Consider the following 17,750-nt stretch of genomic DNA (forward strand, 5'->3'; position numbering starts at 1 on the left):
CACCAGCTCCAAGTACTGCTCTTGTTTGCGTGCCCGCCCTACCCCCACCTCCCAGTCTCCCAGTCTCTCCAGCTCTGCATCCTGGCTGTTAAGGAAGGCTGGCTCTGTAGTGGGAGCTGAACTGGAGGGCATCACTTCAATATCTGACAAAAGGACCCTGAACAAACTGATCAACATCTTGGACAATGAAGTGGGACTGGCAATAAACGCAACTAAAACAAAATAGATGCGGGTCAAAACAGCTGGGAAGGCCAAACCTGTGTGCTGCAGAGGAACAGAGCTGGAGACAGTGAAGGAATTTACATACCTTGGGAGTGTCATAAGCAATGATGGAGGGACAACCAAAGACGTCGAGGCTCGAATAGGAAAAGCAAAGGCTGCATTTGCCCAGCTAAAACCAGTCTGGAGGGCCAGGAGCATCTCCCTCAAAACCAAGCTGCGGATCCTTGAATCCAATGTGAAATCCAAACTTCTATACGGATGTAAACATGGGGCTTTACACAACTCAACATCAAGAAACTCCAAACTTTCATCAACTCAAGACTACGCTTCATGCTTGGAATCTGGTGGCCCAGGAAGATCAATAATCAAGTTCTACTGGAGAAAGCAGGCCAGTGGAAGTCACCATCAGAAGAAGAAAGTGGAGATGGATAGGCCACACTTTAAGACAGCCTCCTGCGTCCATCACGAGAGCCGCTCTGGAGTGGAACCCTCAAGGGAAGAGAAGGAGGGGAAGACCGCGGCTGTTGTGGAGGAGAGGTGTCATCAAAGAACTAGCCAGAACCAACACCTCGTGACAGGGGGTGAAGAAGACCGCACATGACCGGAAACGGTGGAGACACTTCGCTGAGGCCCTATGCTCCTGAAGGGGACAAGAGGATTAGGTCAAGTAAGTCAAGTGATAATCATGATTAATCATGTTATAAATAAAGATGCATGACTAAAATCAGAATATGGTGTTGCAAGAGGGTATTTTTCCATTTGACATGAAATTGATCTCCCTCTCAAACACTGTTTTTTTTTTTCAGGAATAGTACACAAGTTCCAAGATGCTGTGTGGTGCTAGGGGAAGAGTCATCCAGTCAATGCCAAGGAATCCACTTTCAACCTCTAATCATTGGTGACCTGTTTAGAACTCCCCCAACAGTGCCAGCACCAACATCAGCTTCGATGAGAATGTCTTGTAAGCCAGCATCCCTAAAACGCTTGCCAATGCAGGACAAGCCATTCTTTCACACAAACATACAGGCATTTGAGGGTGTTTTGGGCGGTAACCAGGTACGGCATGCTGTTGGAGGTGTAAACAAACGCTGCATCGTCATTGAGATCACATAATAAGGAGCTGCCTCAAGGGTTATAAAAAGTATTTTGTCGTGTTTAGTTGTATAATGAAAGTACTGTTTTTATAGCCGTCCTTGTGTTCACTTCTGGCTCCTTGGCTATCAATTTGGTAACTATAACGGGCTATTTGACATCTTTAGAACACTAAACATATCGGAGGTGTCAAATATTGACTTACTCCAGTCTAGATTTTTTGACGTTAATCACTCCTATGATGTATTGTTATTGTCTATCCAAAGTAAATTGCCTGTTTCAAAGTTAACTGATGGTCAAATCAACCAAAAATCTGATATTGTTTGCACCCCCAAGTGGTCTGTGACGTATGTTTGTGTTAAAGAATACAGGTATGAAACTCACCCAGTCTTTTCTTGTATGCGTCATTACTCCACCGTATCTCTTGAGCTTTGGCATAGTTAACTTTATCAAAGACTATTGCTAGATTTTAAAATCCACACATTTTTCAAAATGTTCAGGGCCTGTCCTCTTTTTTCTAATGCTAGTAGTCTCAATGCTAGTAGAGTGTGGATCAAGAGATCTCATTGTTTTTTCTTTCTCTGATTGATAGGGGTAGGTTTATCAAATTGAATTGTTTTTTGAATTATGGTGCCATTTGTGTTGTCGTACCTTTTCCAGACAATGTTTCCTCTCCAAAATCATTGTTATTCCAAACTAGAGTGATTTGGATATTTTGGGGATGTATGTTTCACCCAGTTCTAATTGCAGCTGTGCCAGTTAAAGGAAAATTCCGATATTTAGCACTTTGAGTCCCTTTTCTGGTTTGTTTTGGATGAGTGGTGGACACCGAAATTTTGACGATTGGTCCTGTCTCGACTTTTCTGACTCGTTTTGAATCGCCTTTGACTAGTCAGAGTGGCTGCCTACAGGCATGCTCAAACATGTCCTAAAACAACCCTTAACGTTCGTTTTCAAAACTGTCCAACTCACCGAGTGGTTAGTGGTGCTCGTTGATGTTCCAAAACAAGTAGCATAGCGAAATACAGTTTCTGTCGTGTTTTATTTGGCATTTTGTAAAATCCCATTGATTTCTGTTGGAAGACTCATTGCATGTTGATATTACTGCGCCACCGTCTTAACCTAACTCTCGCCAGATGAATTTCATTCCGCCTAGCTCCACTCACATCCATCTGGGATCGGTTCCGTTGAGTGTGATTTCAGCACAAGATTGTATGGTAGAGCCAATCAGGACGCAGGGCGGGAGTTTCATAGATGTGACGTAGCGTAGAAGCGACTGTGAGACTGTTCTCAGCGTCACGGGTTGGCTTCGATGTGAGTGGTTAAAGTAGCACGTCAATAGATGACGGACAAGTGGCTTATCCAATCTTATACACGGATTTTTTAACAAGGCCCAGCCATCTGAAGCACCACTCCAATGGATCGATCCCAGATGGATGAGTGGAGCTAGGCGGAACGAAATTCATCTGGCGAGAGTCAGGTTACCACGTCTATGCTTCAGGCTCAAATATTGAGCGGAAGTTTATACGCGGTTGTGAGGTGTCTGAAAAAATAGTTCCACAATAGCAAATAAGACGGCTGGAAATCATACATTGCGCCGATATATTTGATTTTAATAATCAACGAACACCACTAACCACTCGGTGAGTTGCATAGTTTTGAAAACGAACGTTAAGGGTTGTTGTAGGACATGTTTGAGCATGCCTGTAGGCAGCCACTCTGACTAGTTAAAGGCGATTCAAAACAAGTCAGAAAAGTCGAGAAAGGACCAATCGTCAAAATTTCGGTGTCCACCACTCTAGGTTATCCAAAACAAACCAGAAAAGGGACTCAAAGTGCTAAATACCGGAATTATCCTTTAAGTAAGTAAGTAAAGTTACATTTTAGAGCACATTTAAACACAGCTCGCACTGACCAAAGTGCTGTACATAGCGCTTTAGCCAAAGAATAATAAAAGGGGAGGAACAGTGGCCCAGACCATTAAGTATGCCTATCAGCTGTGCTGATCCATTCAGGTGACTCACTGCCATAGCTAGTACACAATGTTTAGGCATAAGCCATCTCCCCTTTGTGGACAGACTCAAAATGTCCTGACAAGTTGAGACAATTATCTCAGCCTCCTCTTCACGGACATTCACTTGGTCATTGCCAATGCAATGATCTGTTATCATGCCTGTAGCCAGGCAATAAAGTTGAAGAGCTTATTTGGTATTAGGCTTGAGGCAGAGGAAAGTGTTAACTGTTCTGCTGTTGGTGGCCATGTGAGTTTAGGGGTTGACTGTAAGTCTCCTCTCATTTGTGTCATCAGTTTGAATTTTATGTGTTCAAATGATCTTTTCCTTTGATTAAAATTCTCCAGGCTGCCAGACTATTAGTATTTTGTTGTTTATTTTGTCTTGTACACTGTTGTTTTGTGTTCCTCATTGTCAATGATTTCATCCTTTGTAACACAAATAAAGATATACATTTAATAAAGACATAAATTCAACATTTAAGTTCACCAGTGTTTCTGATTTATTAAGTTTACTAGGCTACTGTCTCAGTGTTAACACATCCAGGTTAACTTAGCCGTGTACTTTACCACTACCAAAAGCCACTAAACCCTACATGCATTAGCACTCAATGTTTTAAGACATCTTCGTTCAGTATTCAGAGAATTTGACCGTTACGATTTTTAGAAACATTCTACTACGACATGTGCACAAAGGAACCAGGTAAGAGGCAGACAACGAATTTGTAATACATAATTGTATTTTTAAAAACTTGCAATAATGTCACCATGAAGTCAGGATCTGAGGAAAGTTTGTCAGCCGCTCATACCGCCGCTGTATGTAGTTCCGGCATTTCGATACAGTTTTACAGTTTGCGGTCCTGTTTAAGTTGTACATGGTTGGCTGACATGAATCAATGACGTTAGGTACTCTGTTCTGATTGGGTCAATGACTAGAAGTATCCGTGGATGTGCCCGAGTAGTGGTTAAAATAAAAGTTTGTGAAAGTGTACGATCGAACATGAGCTGCAAACAAATTTTGGTAGACATAGTTGAATTGTTTTATTCCATACATAAAATATGGGTTAGTCTATCGACGTCAATCAGCCAACAGTATCAGCACTGGTGCTCCACAGGGTTGTGTGTTAAGCCCCCTGTTGTACTCACTGTTCACATATGATTGTGCAGCCACTGACCGCTCCAACACCATCATTACATTTGCTGATAACACCACCATAATTGGCTGCATGAAGAATGGTGATGAGTCTGCCTACAGAGCAGAGGTGGCAACAATGATATCTTGGTGTCAGGATAACAGTCTGCTGCTCAATGTAACAAAAACCAAGGAGCTGATAGTGGATTACAGATGGCTGCTGGGAGAAGAATACGCACCCATTCACATCGGGAATGCAGCTGTGGAGAGAGTCAAAAGCTTCAGATTCCTGGGTTTAAACATCAGTGAGGATCTGAGCTGGACACACCATATTGGTGTGGTAACAAAGACAGCGGCTCTTCTTTCTGCGGAAATTTGGCATGGACTACAAAATATCGACCAACTTTTACCGCTGTAGAATAGAGAGCATTCTGACTGGTGGCATAATCTGACATGGTATGGTAACAGCACTGCCCAGGATCGAAAATCGCTACAAAGAGTTGTCAGATCAGCACAGTGCATTACAAGGACTGAGTTACCATCCATCCAGGACCTCTACAGTCAGCGCTGCAGAAGAAAGGCCAAGCGTATAGTTTCTGACACCAGTCATCCCAGCCACTGTCTTTTCACCCTCTTGCCTTCTGGCAGACGATACAAGAGCATAAGGACCCGTACCAGCAGATACAGGGAGTTTCTACCCGCAAGTCATCAGGTTGCTGAACCGTCCTTGGAAATCCCCACATAATGGCACTTCGTTTTTTTTATTTTGTTTTACACTCTCCCTCCTCCTCTCTCCATCCTATTTGTTATGATATTTTTTTAATTTATTCTTGAAGTTGAATGGACACTTGAGCACAAGGAATTTCAATGCTGATAAATACTTATTTGAGTACATGATAATAAACTTGAATTTTAACTTTTAACTATTTTTGCCTAAATCATATTTTAAATCTATTGATCAAGCTATCGTTGGGAGGATAGACACCTAGAATTAGGAAATCCCTACTGCAGCAGGGCTCACTCAGTGGAGGGCTCTCACTGCCAAATTGTATGTATTATTACTGGGCAGCAAACATCCAAAAGTTTTTGTCTTGGGTACATAGCCCGCAAACCCTGTGGTGCCAACTTGAGTCGAGGTCATGTGTGTCGTCCTCTCTTCCTGCTCTTCTCTCCCATTCCGACATCTCCCACTCATTACACAAACAACCCAGTTGTCTGTGCCTCTTTGAAAATTTGGTATCAATTCAGACGTCATTTTAAGTCATGCTCTCCCTCTTCTCTTATGCCTATATCCAGTAACCATCTTTTTCCACCCTCTTTTCTGGACCATGCATTCTGACTGTGGGAGAGGAATGGCATACACACATTCAGTGACTTATATAAAGACAGAGTTTTTGGTAGCTTCTCTAACCTTTCTGCCCTGCATGACTTGTCCACGACACACAGATACTTTACCGTCTCAGATACTTTCAAATTAGGCATTTTGTCTCAAACATGTTTCCTGAATTCCCCTTTCCACCCCCAAAGCAGGCATGGGAAGACTTCTTTAAACTCAAACCTACTCCGAGGTTCTGGTCTCGCAAATTTATCAGGGTCTTCTGTCACTTTACGCAGCGAGCTGCTCCAAAAGTGCAGCTGCTTGGGAACTGGGGGTACAGAGAGCCATTGACAGAATGTGTACTTCATCATCATGTGCCTGTTTTTTTGAGTCCACTGCTGTACATCATCTACACACATGACTGCAAAGCCAACAGTAGTCATACCTCCATCATCAAGTTTGCAGATGACACAGTGATCTTGGGCCTGATTAGTAACAACAATGAACAGCTCTACTTGGATCAGGTTGATGAGGTGGCACAGTGGTGTCAATCTAACAGCTTGACACTGAATATCACTAAAACCAAGGAAATGGTAGTGGATTACAGAAGGCAGCCAGCAGAACTACAGTTACACCCCACTAATGATCAGCGGGCAACCTGTAGAGAGAGTCACAAATTTTAAATACCTTGGTGTCCACATTACTGAAGACTTAACATGGACTGTTAACACTCAATATGTTCTGAAGAAGTCCAGACAACGACTCTACTTCCTTCTAGTGTTAATTTTGTCACCTATTTTTAATTTAGTCTTAGTCTTGTGACGAAATGTCCTTTTTAGTTTTAATCATATTTAGTCATTCAAATATCATTTTTGTTAGTCAAGTTTTAGTCGACTAAAAGTCTTGTCATTTTAGTCTAGTTTTAGTCAAAAGAAAATTAAAGGTATCTTAGTCTTAGTCAGTTTTAGTCAACACATTTTAGTCTTTTTTTTTTTTTACCATTTGAGTCAAATAGTGTTTCACACATCTCAATTTTCCAACAATATTGTGTGTCCACAGGGCTACTCGTCTGTTATAACTACTCATTCTGATTTTTTTGTCAGTCAGTATGTTTACATGCACAGGTAAGTCGAGCTACAGTTATAGCTCGGCTGGGATTTGACCATAGACAGTAAAAGATTTGACTGGACCACTGTCATTCGTAGACCAGTGTTTCTCAAAGTGTGGTCCGGGGATCACTGGTGGTCCGCAAGCTATCCCAAGTGGTCTGCGAGCAGACGTGGTAAAATATAATATAGATGAGTTGTTTGCAATATTGAACCAACTTGTATGTAAAAACAGTTCTGCAACACTGTCTATGTAAGATATGCCAGTTTAAATTATACAGTATGAATCCACACAATAAGCAAAGTGCAAAGACAATAAGCTAGGTGGTTCAGTGAGTAGACCTATTGTGTAGACTAATTATAGGCTACTGTTGAAGTAGGTCTAATCTTTTTTTTTTTAAGCTAGGGTTAGTTAAGTGGTCCTGAAACTGAAAAAGTTTGAGAAACACTGTCAGTAGGCCAAAATATTAATGTTTTACTCCGCCTCGCTAGATGGCGATATGCACCCAAACACAACACATTCCCCAAACAGACTCTCCATCTTAGCCATAGCTAACTTGCTAGCGAACTTTCCATATTAGCTTATTTGCTAACAAACTTTGCATCATCAGTCTAACTAGTTAAATAGTTGACATTACATGATGAACATTTTCGTATGGACATTCTGGGGGATGTTAATTTGTATGAGAGAAGCTTCAACTTCTGGGTATGTAGCATTGTGGCATAAAGCTTTGGTAGTTAGCTTGCAGAAATCTCCAGTGTTCTTGTTCCATGTAGTTTCGTGTTCAGCCACAGGGTTGCAGCAACAGCACGTAGACTAGCCTACAGGAAAGCTGTTGCGTATGAACTCATTCGAAATATTTTGAAAACGTAACAGCTAGATATTCTTCTCTTCTCTAGTCTTCTCATTTTGTAGACGAAAATGAAGAGAGATTTTATCTTAGTTTTTATTTCATGCAAAACATTTTAGTCTCGTCTTTTTTCGTCAACAATAATGCATCTTAAGATAGTCTTAGTCAGTGTTTCAGGACATTACTGCCGTCTCGTCATCGTCTCGTCTTAGTCATGAAAAAAAGGTCGTTGACGAACATATTTCCTCTCGTCTCGTCTGACGAAATTAACACTACTTCCTTCGTCAGCTAAGGAAATTCAAAGTTTCTACATCCATCATGAAGGCCTTCTACACTTCAGCGGTTGAGAGTGTTCTAACTGGTACCATCATCACCTGGTATGGGAACTCCACAGTTAGAGATTGTAGTACTCTGCAGAGAGTAGTGCGCTCAGCTGAACGTACTATAAGAACTCAACTCCCTGCTCTACAAGATATCTATTCCAGAAGAGTACTCCTAAGAGCCCAAAAGATTCTGAAGGACTCTTCTCATCCTAACAATGGATTATTCCTACCGCTGAAATCAAGAAGACGCCTATGTAGTCACAAAGCCAGAACTGAGAGACTCAGGAGAAGTTTTTATCCCCAGGCCATCCGAACTCTGAACTCACACTATACTGACTTTGCACACATTCACTCCTCAGCACTCTCAAACATTTCCCAACTCTGAACTCACACTATACTGACTTTGCACTCATTCACTCCTCAGCACTCATGAAAATGAGGAAAATTTTGAAATTCTGGCTCGCAGTTTGGAAGGGGCATACAAACTTTAACAGAGCAAGCAGGAACCGTTTTCTGTCTGACTCAGGTGACGTGAACATTGGCTACCTGCATGATAAGGTTTTCAGTTCACTGCTGCTTGACACTACCTTGCATGGAGACATATTTCACGTTAACAGTGGAGATGTTAGCAAAACTATAGCGTTTGGTAAATGGAGATGCAGATCATCTTCCTAATTAATTTCTTAATTAATTCTTAAACAGCCCACATTATGCGCTCACTCCAGCGAGACGAGTGAAATAAATGTGGGCCTACAAGTCGCGATTTATTAGGCTACCCAATCGCTATGCTGTTTTCATGAACATTGCAGGAATCAACTTCATTCACCTACCCACGAGTGGTTCAGTTTGTCAGTTTCACTTTCGAAAACACGCATACACATTGAATGAGCACTCATAGCCTACCACTTCCACCTAATGTTATGCCTCTATATTTTATGAATTAAGAAGTATTTATTGACCAGGAAAACATTTAGTTTATTTTTCTTTCGGTCCGCGGTTCCATAACACCATTCAGTTGTGCTGCAAATTAACAGACAGAGCATAATCTAGCCTAAATTCATGGCATTTTTTTTTTTTTTTAATCCGAGGGCCCCCATTGGCTCAGGACCCCTGTTCACGTGAACATTTAGCACAAGCCATGATCCACCCCTGACAGTAAGGTGAAGCACACACACTAACCTGGAGCAGTGAGCTGCCTGCTACAGCGGCACTCGAGGAGCAGTGAGGGGTTAGGTGCCTTGCTCAAGAGCACTTCAGGCGTGGATGTGGGCAGAGGAGAGCAGTGCTCAACCACTCCCCCACCCACATTTTTCCTACTGGTCAGAGATTAAACCGGCAACCCTTCGGTTGCAAGCCCAAAGCCCTAACCAGTAGGCCACGGCTGGCCCCCAAGAAATGGTATGAAAGTCTTAAATTTAACTTGTTTAAACCTGTAGACACCTCACGCTCCCGGCACATATCATAGGCGTTTGTGTGCACCTGGCTGACGCTCTCTCCCATGCAGGTTTAGTCGGGCAGCCTTTTATTGTCAGCTGACTGTGTGATGTTAACAACCTAATTATGTAATGATCTTCAGATCAAGCCTCACAAAAGTTACCAAAATAATTTTTTGATTTTCGAAAGCATTCGCCCGTCACAGCCAAACAAAATCGGTGATGAAGCCACCAAACAGGAAGTAGGGTCATATCATGTAACGGTTCCACATATTAAAAACAAACTTGGGACATGGACTCACTCAGGACTCCATCCACCTTATTCAGACGGCGGGCATTGTAAACCAAACAAGGCTACAAGGTACACAAACCATATGATTGTTGTAGGTGGCGAAAATACATTAATGATATAGTCGGTTTACCCTGTAACCTCGCTTTGGTTTACACAATAGCCGCCGTGTGACAAATTGCAAGCATGCAACAAAGTTCACCTTGCACAAAGCGACTTAAAGTATATGAACACTGCATTAGTTAAAAATGATTGTTTTTCGTAAATATGAAAACTAACATACAAACCGTAACTCTGTAAGAGAAATAATTATTTAAAAGTGCATAGGTGTTCTCTGTTCGTGTATATTCCCAACAGGAGACCACTATTATCTGGTGTGTAATCCTGGGGAAAAGCCTTGGGTTAGCCCCAATCCTCAATGGAAATATTGACAATGGTGAACCCATCAAATAATCACTGAAATTGTGCCATGTCTTACAGTCAATAAAGTCTTTATTTATTACATAATTATACTAAAAATGAAACACTGACACATGTTATACTGTAAATACACATGCATACATTTGTACAAGAGCATGTAATATTACATGCTGTGCCCTTAGTTCTAACCAATTCAACTAAACCATAAAACAGCCCATGACCCTTCAGACAAGCATGCAAGTGAAAGTGTATTGAAACAAGGTGAGACCAGAGATGCCTTTTTAATGGAGCCACATGACATAGGTGCAAAGTGTTAGGATCATTAGCTGCAAATTGTTCATGTAATAAATAATATGTGTATGTATTTGATTGATCAGAAATGACAGCACCAAGGCAAACATTTTTTGTTTGAAAATATGATGGAAATTGTAAAAACAGTTTTCATTTTCATTGGCAAACTGCAAAGTCTAACTAGAGCTAATTTAACCTTGACAACTCCTATATGACCACTACGCTTGCTATGTTAGTGGCGGTCCTAATAAATAGGTAATGTCAATTTGCTATTTTTTTAAGTATATTTTTTGGGGCTTCTTTGCCTTTATTATGATAGGACATATAAGAGGCAGACAAGAAGCGAGTGGGAGGGAGAGATGGGGTGGGATCCGGAAATGGTGTAGCCAGTTGTGCCCCAGCAGTTTACCATTACCACCATAACCATCAACACTGATGAATCAGCTCAATGCTCCCACATGCCACTTTATAGCTACAGTTAATGCACAAGAAATTTCCTGGTTGAATAGACTTTGCACTTATAAATTAGAGCCCAATGTCTCATATTTTACATCATTACTGGACAAAAGATAAATATAGTTTTGTATAAAAATGATAGCTAGTGACAATATTCAACTTGAGTCACAAGAAACTAATTTTCCCTTAATAAGTATAAGCTACTGATCACTAATACATGTTTTCTAGTCGTTGTCAGAAGCTGTAGGCCAAAGGTGAATGTCACTTGGGTGTGTGAGGATGGAAGCTAGGGCTTCTGAGGCTGAAAGTGTCACCGTTGAATGAATGGACAGATGCAGCTTTGCCACAGACCAGTGACGGTTCTGCATCCTTTATTTCCATTGCACGCTTGTAGAGCTCAGCAGCCTTCTCAAAGTCGCCTTTCTCATAACTGAGGGAAGGATGATCATATAGTAAGAAATTGGTTAGTTTTTTGCATTCTTCATTTTAATCAGTTTGTTTACTCTTGATTATATGATACGATACAATACTTCATTGTCCCATAGGGTCTCCTATGCTGCTCATATTTATATGATAAAACACATACAGTACCTGAGCACCGCAAGGTTTTTCAACGTTTCTCCAACACGAGGGTGAGAAGTCCCCAGACTGTCCTCATACACTCTTAGGGCTTGCTCATATAGGGGCAGTGCTTCATTATGCTTTTTCTGCATTGGGATCAACAAAGAAACATAATGGATCAAACAACCAAAATCGGATCAACACACAAAGCACTATAATTCCTAAAGCAAAGCAGAGTATTGTTCTTAAGTTTCTTTATTAGGGGTAAATTAATTGTGAATTAATATGTAATTTAATGTTTACATATGCAAATTAGGCATTATCTAATTAAATATATGCTAATTTGCATGCTCAGAGTGGGAGAGAAAACAGCCTTCAAACACAGCCAATGAGACTCTATTCTCAGCCTAGACTCGCCTTTGAACTTTCGCGATCAGTTGCTGATACAAAGGAAGTGTCCATATATGTATCACATAGTGTGATACAGGAAAAACAGAGCTTTCCAACGGTACTACACATGATGTGTTTTGGAGCACGGTCGCGGTAGTACATGCAAGGTTAGAATGCTAACTTTTGGTGAATTTAGGAGAAATATACAGGTGTGAGTAAACACAATGTAATGAAATAAACACTTAAATGTGTAAATCAGACTTTTTTGTTGTAGTAGTGTGACAGAATACATAAGGTAGCAATCTAGCACAAAATCTCGAAATTGACCAGTTCATGAAAAAAACAATGCTTTCACCTGCCGTCAATCTGCCTCGTTGATAGGCAGATTGTTTAACCCAGGGGTGTCCAAACTTGTTGACTCAAGGGCAACATTGGGTTTTCAAAATTGGCCGGCGGGCCACACACAAAAAATAATATATATTTATTTTTATAATAATATATATTTATCATTTAAATGACAAAGTAATTTAGTTAATTTCTTAAGAAATACTGTCAATTTGATGCTGTTTAATTCATTTATAAATGGTGCGCTGTCACTTTAACATTCTTTTGCCAGCTCCACTCAAATATAGTCTATGGCTAGTGCTGTGCATATGGCTGTACTCTCCCACAGTTTATAAATTGTCAGTAGTGGGAACTACTGTTGCCATCGCAATTTCCTAACAACAATGACAATGCTCTCTCTTTCTCGTGCACGCTCAAATGCGTTCCCAATTAAATGGAGTAGCATAACGTAATTAGATCTGCTGCAATGGAGATACTATGTATCTCGATGTAACAAGCTGTTTTGACATTGACATTGTAAATGTTCTCTAAGAAGAGTGTAAAGCAGTTTGGAGTAGCCTAAAGTTAACCACAATATCATCTGTCTTGAACCGTTTAACTTTAAAGGACACAACTGCTATGTACTTTTCATCTTTGTAACTTTTATACTTTTTAAACTAGGAATTAAAAACTATTAAACATTTTCCCATAGACTTAACATTGGCAATTATGACATCACAATACGTCCATTAAGCAATTAGAATCCTGTGCCAGGTGGCCAGGCCACCTGCAGCAACTGCCAGTCTCAGGCTTTAAGCAAAGATTCTATAGTTAATTAAGATGAATCTTAAGAGGATTCACCAATGGAACGAAATGGCACTAGTTCCGGACTCCTAAATAGGCGCGTCAAAACGTAAACTTTTCTCTGAATAAGCAATAAGAACATATATGCCAATGCAACACTCGGACACGGAATGGATAATTTAATTTTGCCCGTTAACCGAGCTAGCTAGTTAGCTAGCTAACGTTAGCACAGTAAACGGAAAGTGAATGGGAACGGCTAGTTATGTTCGCTACCTAGCTAGCAGCTAAGGACTTTGGTTAAACTTATATATTGTTGCAAACTAACCTGAAATAACATACGTTCTAGCAAAAAATATGTTAGCTCTGAGTCTAGGGCCTTTGAGAACAGGTGGCTGTGCACGAGAGCTTTGCTGAGACAGTGACAGATCACAAACAAAGCTATTTTTGTCTTTGTTTCGTTCGAAAATACAATTTCAATGTCAATGTTACGCAGACATGTGGGTTGTAGAAAATGGGTTCATAACTTACATTGCGCAACGTAGGGCTAAGGGAATGGTCATAATCCGAAAACATTTTCATTTCTCCCATAGGAATACATAGACACTGGACCTCCCGCTAGACTGCTAAATTTTGCGAACCCCACGTCACAGCATGCCAGAATTTACCCTCTTATGAATCGTCTCGCTTTATCAACCGTCTCTGATTTAAGCATACAATCTGGCTCTCTTAAGACTACATATCCTGCTCAACTGTTTCCTCTGCCCAGAACTTTCAAAATAAAAGTCCTCACTACAATAATTCCTTATTAAATAATTTAACCATTTAAACTATCCACTTCAGCCATTCCAACTATCAAACCACCAACTACCTAGCAACCAACATAGCAACCACCTCAAGTACCCTAGCAACAGCCTAGCAACCATGTCAAATACCCTAGCAACAGCTTAGCAACCACTTCCACAGTTACCAATAGCCACCTAGCAACCAATATACCAACCAATGAGATTAACCTAGCAACCAGCATAGCATCGGCCACAACTAGCAGCAGCCTAGCAGCAGCCTAGCAACCACCTTAAGTACCCTAGCAACAACCTAGCAACCACCTTAAGTACCCTAGCAACAACCTAGCAACCATGTCAAATACCCTAGCAACAGCCTAGCAACCACCTCAAGTACCCTAGCAACAGCCTAGCAACAATGTCATATACCCTGGCAACAGCCTAGCAACCACTTCCACAGTTACAACCTAACAACCATTATAGCAACCAATGAGGTTAACCTAGCAACCAGCATAGCAACCACCACAACTAACCTAGCAACAGCCTAGCAACCACCTCAAGTACCCTAGCAACAGCATAGCAACCACTTTTACGATGAAAACCTAGCAACCAACATGATTACCCTAGCAACCAGCATAGCAACCACCATAGCCATCATAGTAACAGCCTAGCAACCACATCAAGTACCCAAGCAACAGCCTAGCAACCACTTTTACGATGACAACCTAGCAACCAACATGATTACCCTAGCAACAGCCTAGCAACCAGTATAGCAACCACCATAGCTATCATAGTAACAGCCTAGGAACCACATCAAGTGCCCTATCAACAGCCTAGCAACCAAGTCCTATACCCTAGCAACAGCCTAGCAACCACCTCAAGTACCCTAGCAACAACATAGCAACCATGTCAAATACCCTAGCAACAGCTTAGCAACCACTTCCACAGTTACAACCTAGCAACCAATATACCAACCAATGAGATTAACCTAGCAACCAGCATAGCATCGGCCACAACTAAGTTAGCAGCAGCCTAGCAACCACCTCAAGTACACTAGCAACAGCATAGCAACCATGTTAAATACCCAAGCAAAAGCCTAGCAACCACTTTTACGATGACAACCTAGCAACCAACATGATTACCCTAGCAACAGCCTAGCAACAGCCTAGCAACCAGCATAGCAACCACCATAGCTATCATAGTAACAGCCTAGCAACCACATCAAGTACCCTAGCAACAACATAGCAACCAAGTTAAATACCCTAGTAACAGCCTAGCAACCACTTCCACAGCTCCACAGTTACCTAGCAACCAATGTGTTTAACCTGGCAACCACCATAGCAACCACCACAACAAACCTAGCAACAGCCTAGCAACCACCTCAAGTACCCTAGCAACAACCTATCTACCACTTCTATGATGACAACCTAGCAACTAACATAGCAACCACCACAACCCAGCAACTAACATAGCAACCATTTTAATTACAATCAAAGAAGAATAACAACTTTTGTTTAAAATGAACAGTAACTGTTGCTTCTTACCAGTTGGCAGTAAAGGACTGCCAGGTTGACCAATGCAGTGGCCACACTGGGGTGCTTCAGTCCAAAACTCTTTTCACGAATCTCCAGTGCCAGTTCATATAGAGGAACCGCTTTCTCCAGCTTACCCTACCATGCAAACATTGAATATAAGTCATAAATACAGGATAACATACTTTTTACTAGGGCTGTCAATCGATTAAAAAAATTAATCTAATTAATTACATACTCTGTGATTAATTAATCTAAATTAATTGCATATATAATTTTTGCTGTGAAAGTATTTTAAATATTTAAATTCAAATGAATAATTGAATAATCAGCATTAGTGACATTAAAGTTCAAAAACTCTTTTATTATTATTTTCACTGTTCAAATAATGGCCATAATAATCTATGATATGACCTAATATGCTGAGGAAATAAATTCAAAAGTGCTTCGGGAAGAAGTTTTTTTGTTCACATACAAGGCATTTCAGGCCACAGATATAACCTAGGGGACACTCCCCTCAATGTCAACACTTGCAGACATTGCAAAGGACTTTATTTTCAACACTTTATTTTTATCAACACCATTAGGCCGTTTTTTTAAAAGTAAATGTTCCAATCAATGATCTAGGCAGCACGTTTTCTTCTCTCTCCTTCATTTTACAGTCTAATTTTTACTGACTAGAACGGCTCGGGGTCAAAGGTCATACGGAATCGATTAATCTGCACTATCTGCCCCCGTTTACACGAAGGGAAGACGCAGATATTTCCCTCCGGTTTGACCTCTCATTTACACGAAAATCCCGTTTTTATCACAGAAAACGATTATTTCTAAAAACTCTGACCAAAGTGGAGATTTCTGATAACGCCGGTTATGTGTTGTCGTATCAACTGGAAGAAATGGGGTTTTAGGTTCTCAAATGTCACATTACGCGCCAGAAAATTCTTAACGTCATGTGAGCGCCCTATGTTTACAGTTTGTTTGGCTACTGATCATGGATGCTATTAAGGTGGTGCTCATTTTTACGTTTGTGCAAACGCTTTTGTAAACAACTGTTAAAATGTCATTCCTGACATTAAAATCCCTCAGCAGGAACAGGTGTTGCTGTGCCTTCTTGTACACTGAGTCAGGCCTCTACCTGCTCAACTGCCTGTCCATGCAGCATCAGGGGTTCAAAGAGGGGTGGGGGGAATTGGATGTTCGCTTCCCCCCACAGCACAGCTTCTTGGAAGTTAAGTTCATGAGCTTGCCAACCTATTAATTGTATGACGAGAGGGAATTCACATCCCTGATGTGAGCTACCAGGGCCATGTCATCGGCATACTTAAACAGTGAAAAGTCCTTGTTGTTGCAGGTGATGATAGATAGATAGATAGATAGATAGATAGATAGATAGATAGATAGATAGATAGATAGATAGATAGATAGATAGATAGATAGAAAGAAAGAGAGAGAGAGAGAAAGAGAGAGAGAGAGAGATACTTTATTGATCCCCAAGGGGAAATTCAAGGTCTCAGTAGCATACAGACATCACACACAACATGCACTTACAGCAGAAAAAGTATATCATATAAAAAAAAACAGTTGAACAATAAAGACAGTAGAAGATAAAAAATACCAATATACTAAAAATACTAAATATACTAAAACAAATATCCACATAGTGTGCTTAAGGATGAATAAGCATGAAGCGCTTGCAGTGACAGTTATGTTTGTGTAGACTGAGAATAAAATAGGGGATAAAACACAGAGCTGGGGAACTCCTGTGTTTAAAATCATGTTTTTGGATTTAAAACCATTGACCTCCACATGGCACCACATAATGGGTGTTTTGTAACCAACGAGGCTTGTGAGGAGAACTAAACATATAATTTTTGAATTAAACAGTATGACCAGATATATATTACTCTACTGCTGAATTAGTTCATGCAATCAGTAATTATGCTGCATATTCAATCCAATTTCCCACTTACCCTGCGCTTGTATAGTATGGCAAGATGCTTGATAGTGTAGGCCAGGGAGGGATGGTCTGGAGCAAGGGCCCGCTTGCGAATATCCAGGGCCTGCTCATAAAGGTCTTCTGCATTTTCATATTCATGGCATTCGCAGTGCAGTGCTGCTAGGTTATTGAGTGACTGGGCACAGTCTGGGTGCTCTGTCCCTAGTACACGCTGCCGCATCTCCAGAGAACGAGTCAGGAACATTTTAGCTGTACTGGGAAAAATGAAATGCACACACAGATGCTCACAACACTGAAAGGGCAAAACTGCATCATTCTAAAAATATATCGCCACAATTGGCTATGAATGGGGTACATGCAGAGGCGGAACACTGTACAACAGATGACCATGGTATTTGTTCAGTTAAGTAAGTTATGACTAGGCACAGTGGCAACAGCAGGCCTCTGTGACACTGAACA

At 40.9% G+C, this 17,750-nt stretch overlaps 1 protein-coding gene across 6 annotated transcripts in view; it reads right to left on the reverse strand.

Moving 5' to 3' along the window:
* Window positions 1-10,792: 10,792 nt before the first annotated feature.
* The window catches only part of nphp3 (nephronophthisis 3), a 193,776-nt gene continuing 186,818 nt past the window's right edge, over window positions 10,793-17,750 (reverse strand). For 5 of the 6 annotated variants that reach the window (XM_042068003.1, XM_042068005.1, XM_042068007.1 and 2 more), the window contains 4 exons: window positions 17,305-17,545; window positions 15,347-15,472; window positions 11,536-11,651; window positions 10,793-11,374 (listed from right to left, as the gene is read on the reverse strand). In XM_042068003.1, coding sequence (XP_041923937.1) covers window positions 11,206-11,374; window positions 11,536-11,651; window positions 15,347-15,472; window positions 17,305-17,545 — 652 coding nt within the window. In that variant the 3' untranslated portion in view covers window positions 10,793-11,205. The remainder of the gene's footprint in view (window positions 11,375-11,535; window positions 11,652-15,346; window positions 15,473-17,304; window positions 17,546-17,750) is intronic. The other variant, XM_042068006.1, reaches the window with a different exon arrangement.

This window comes from Alosa sapidissima, chromosome 17 (assembly GCF_018492685.1).
Source record: "Alosa sapidissima isolate fAloSap1 chromosome 17, fAloSap1.pri, whole genome shotgun sequence".
Classification (NCBI taxonomy): domain Eukaryota; kingdom Metazoa; phylum Chordata; class Actinopteri; order Clupeiformes; family Clupeidae; genus Alosa; species Alosa sapidissima.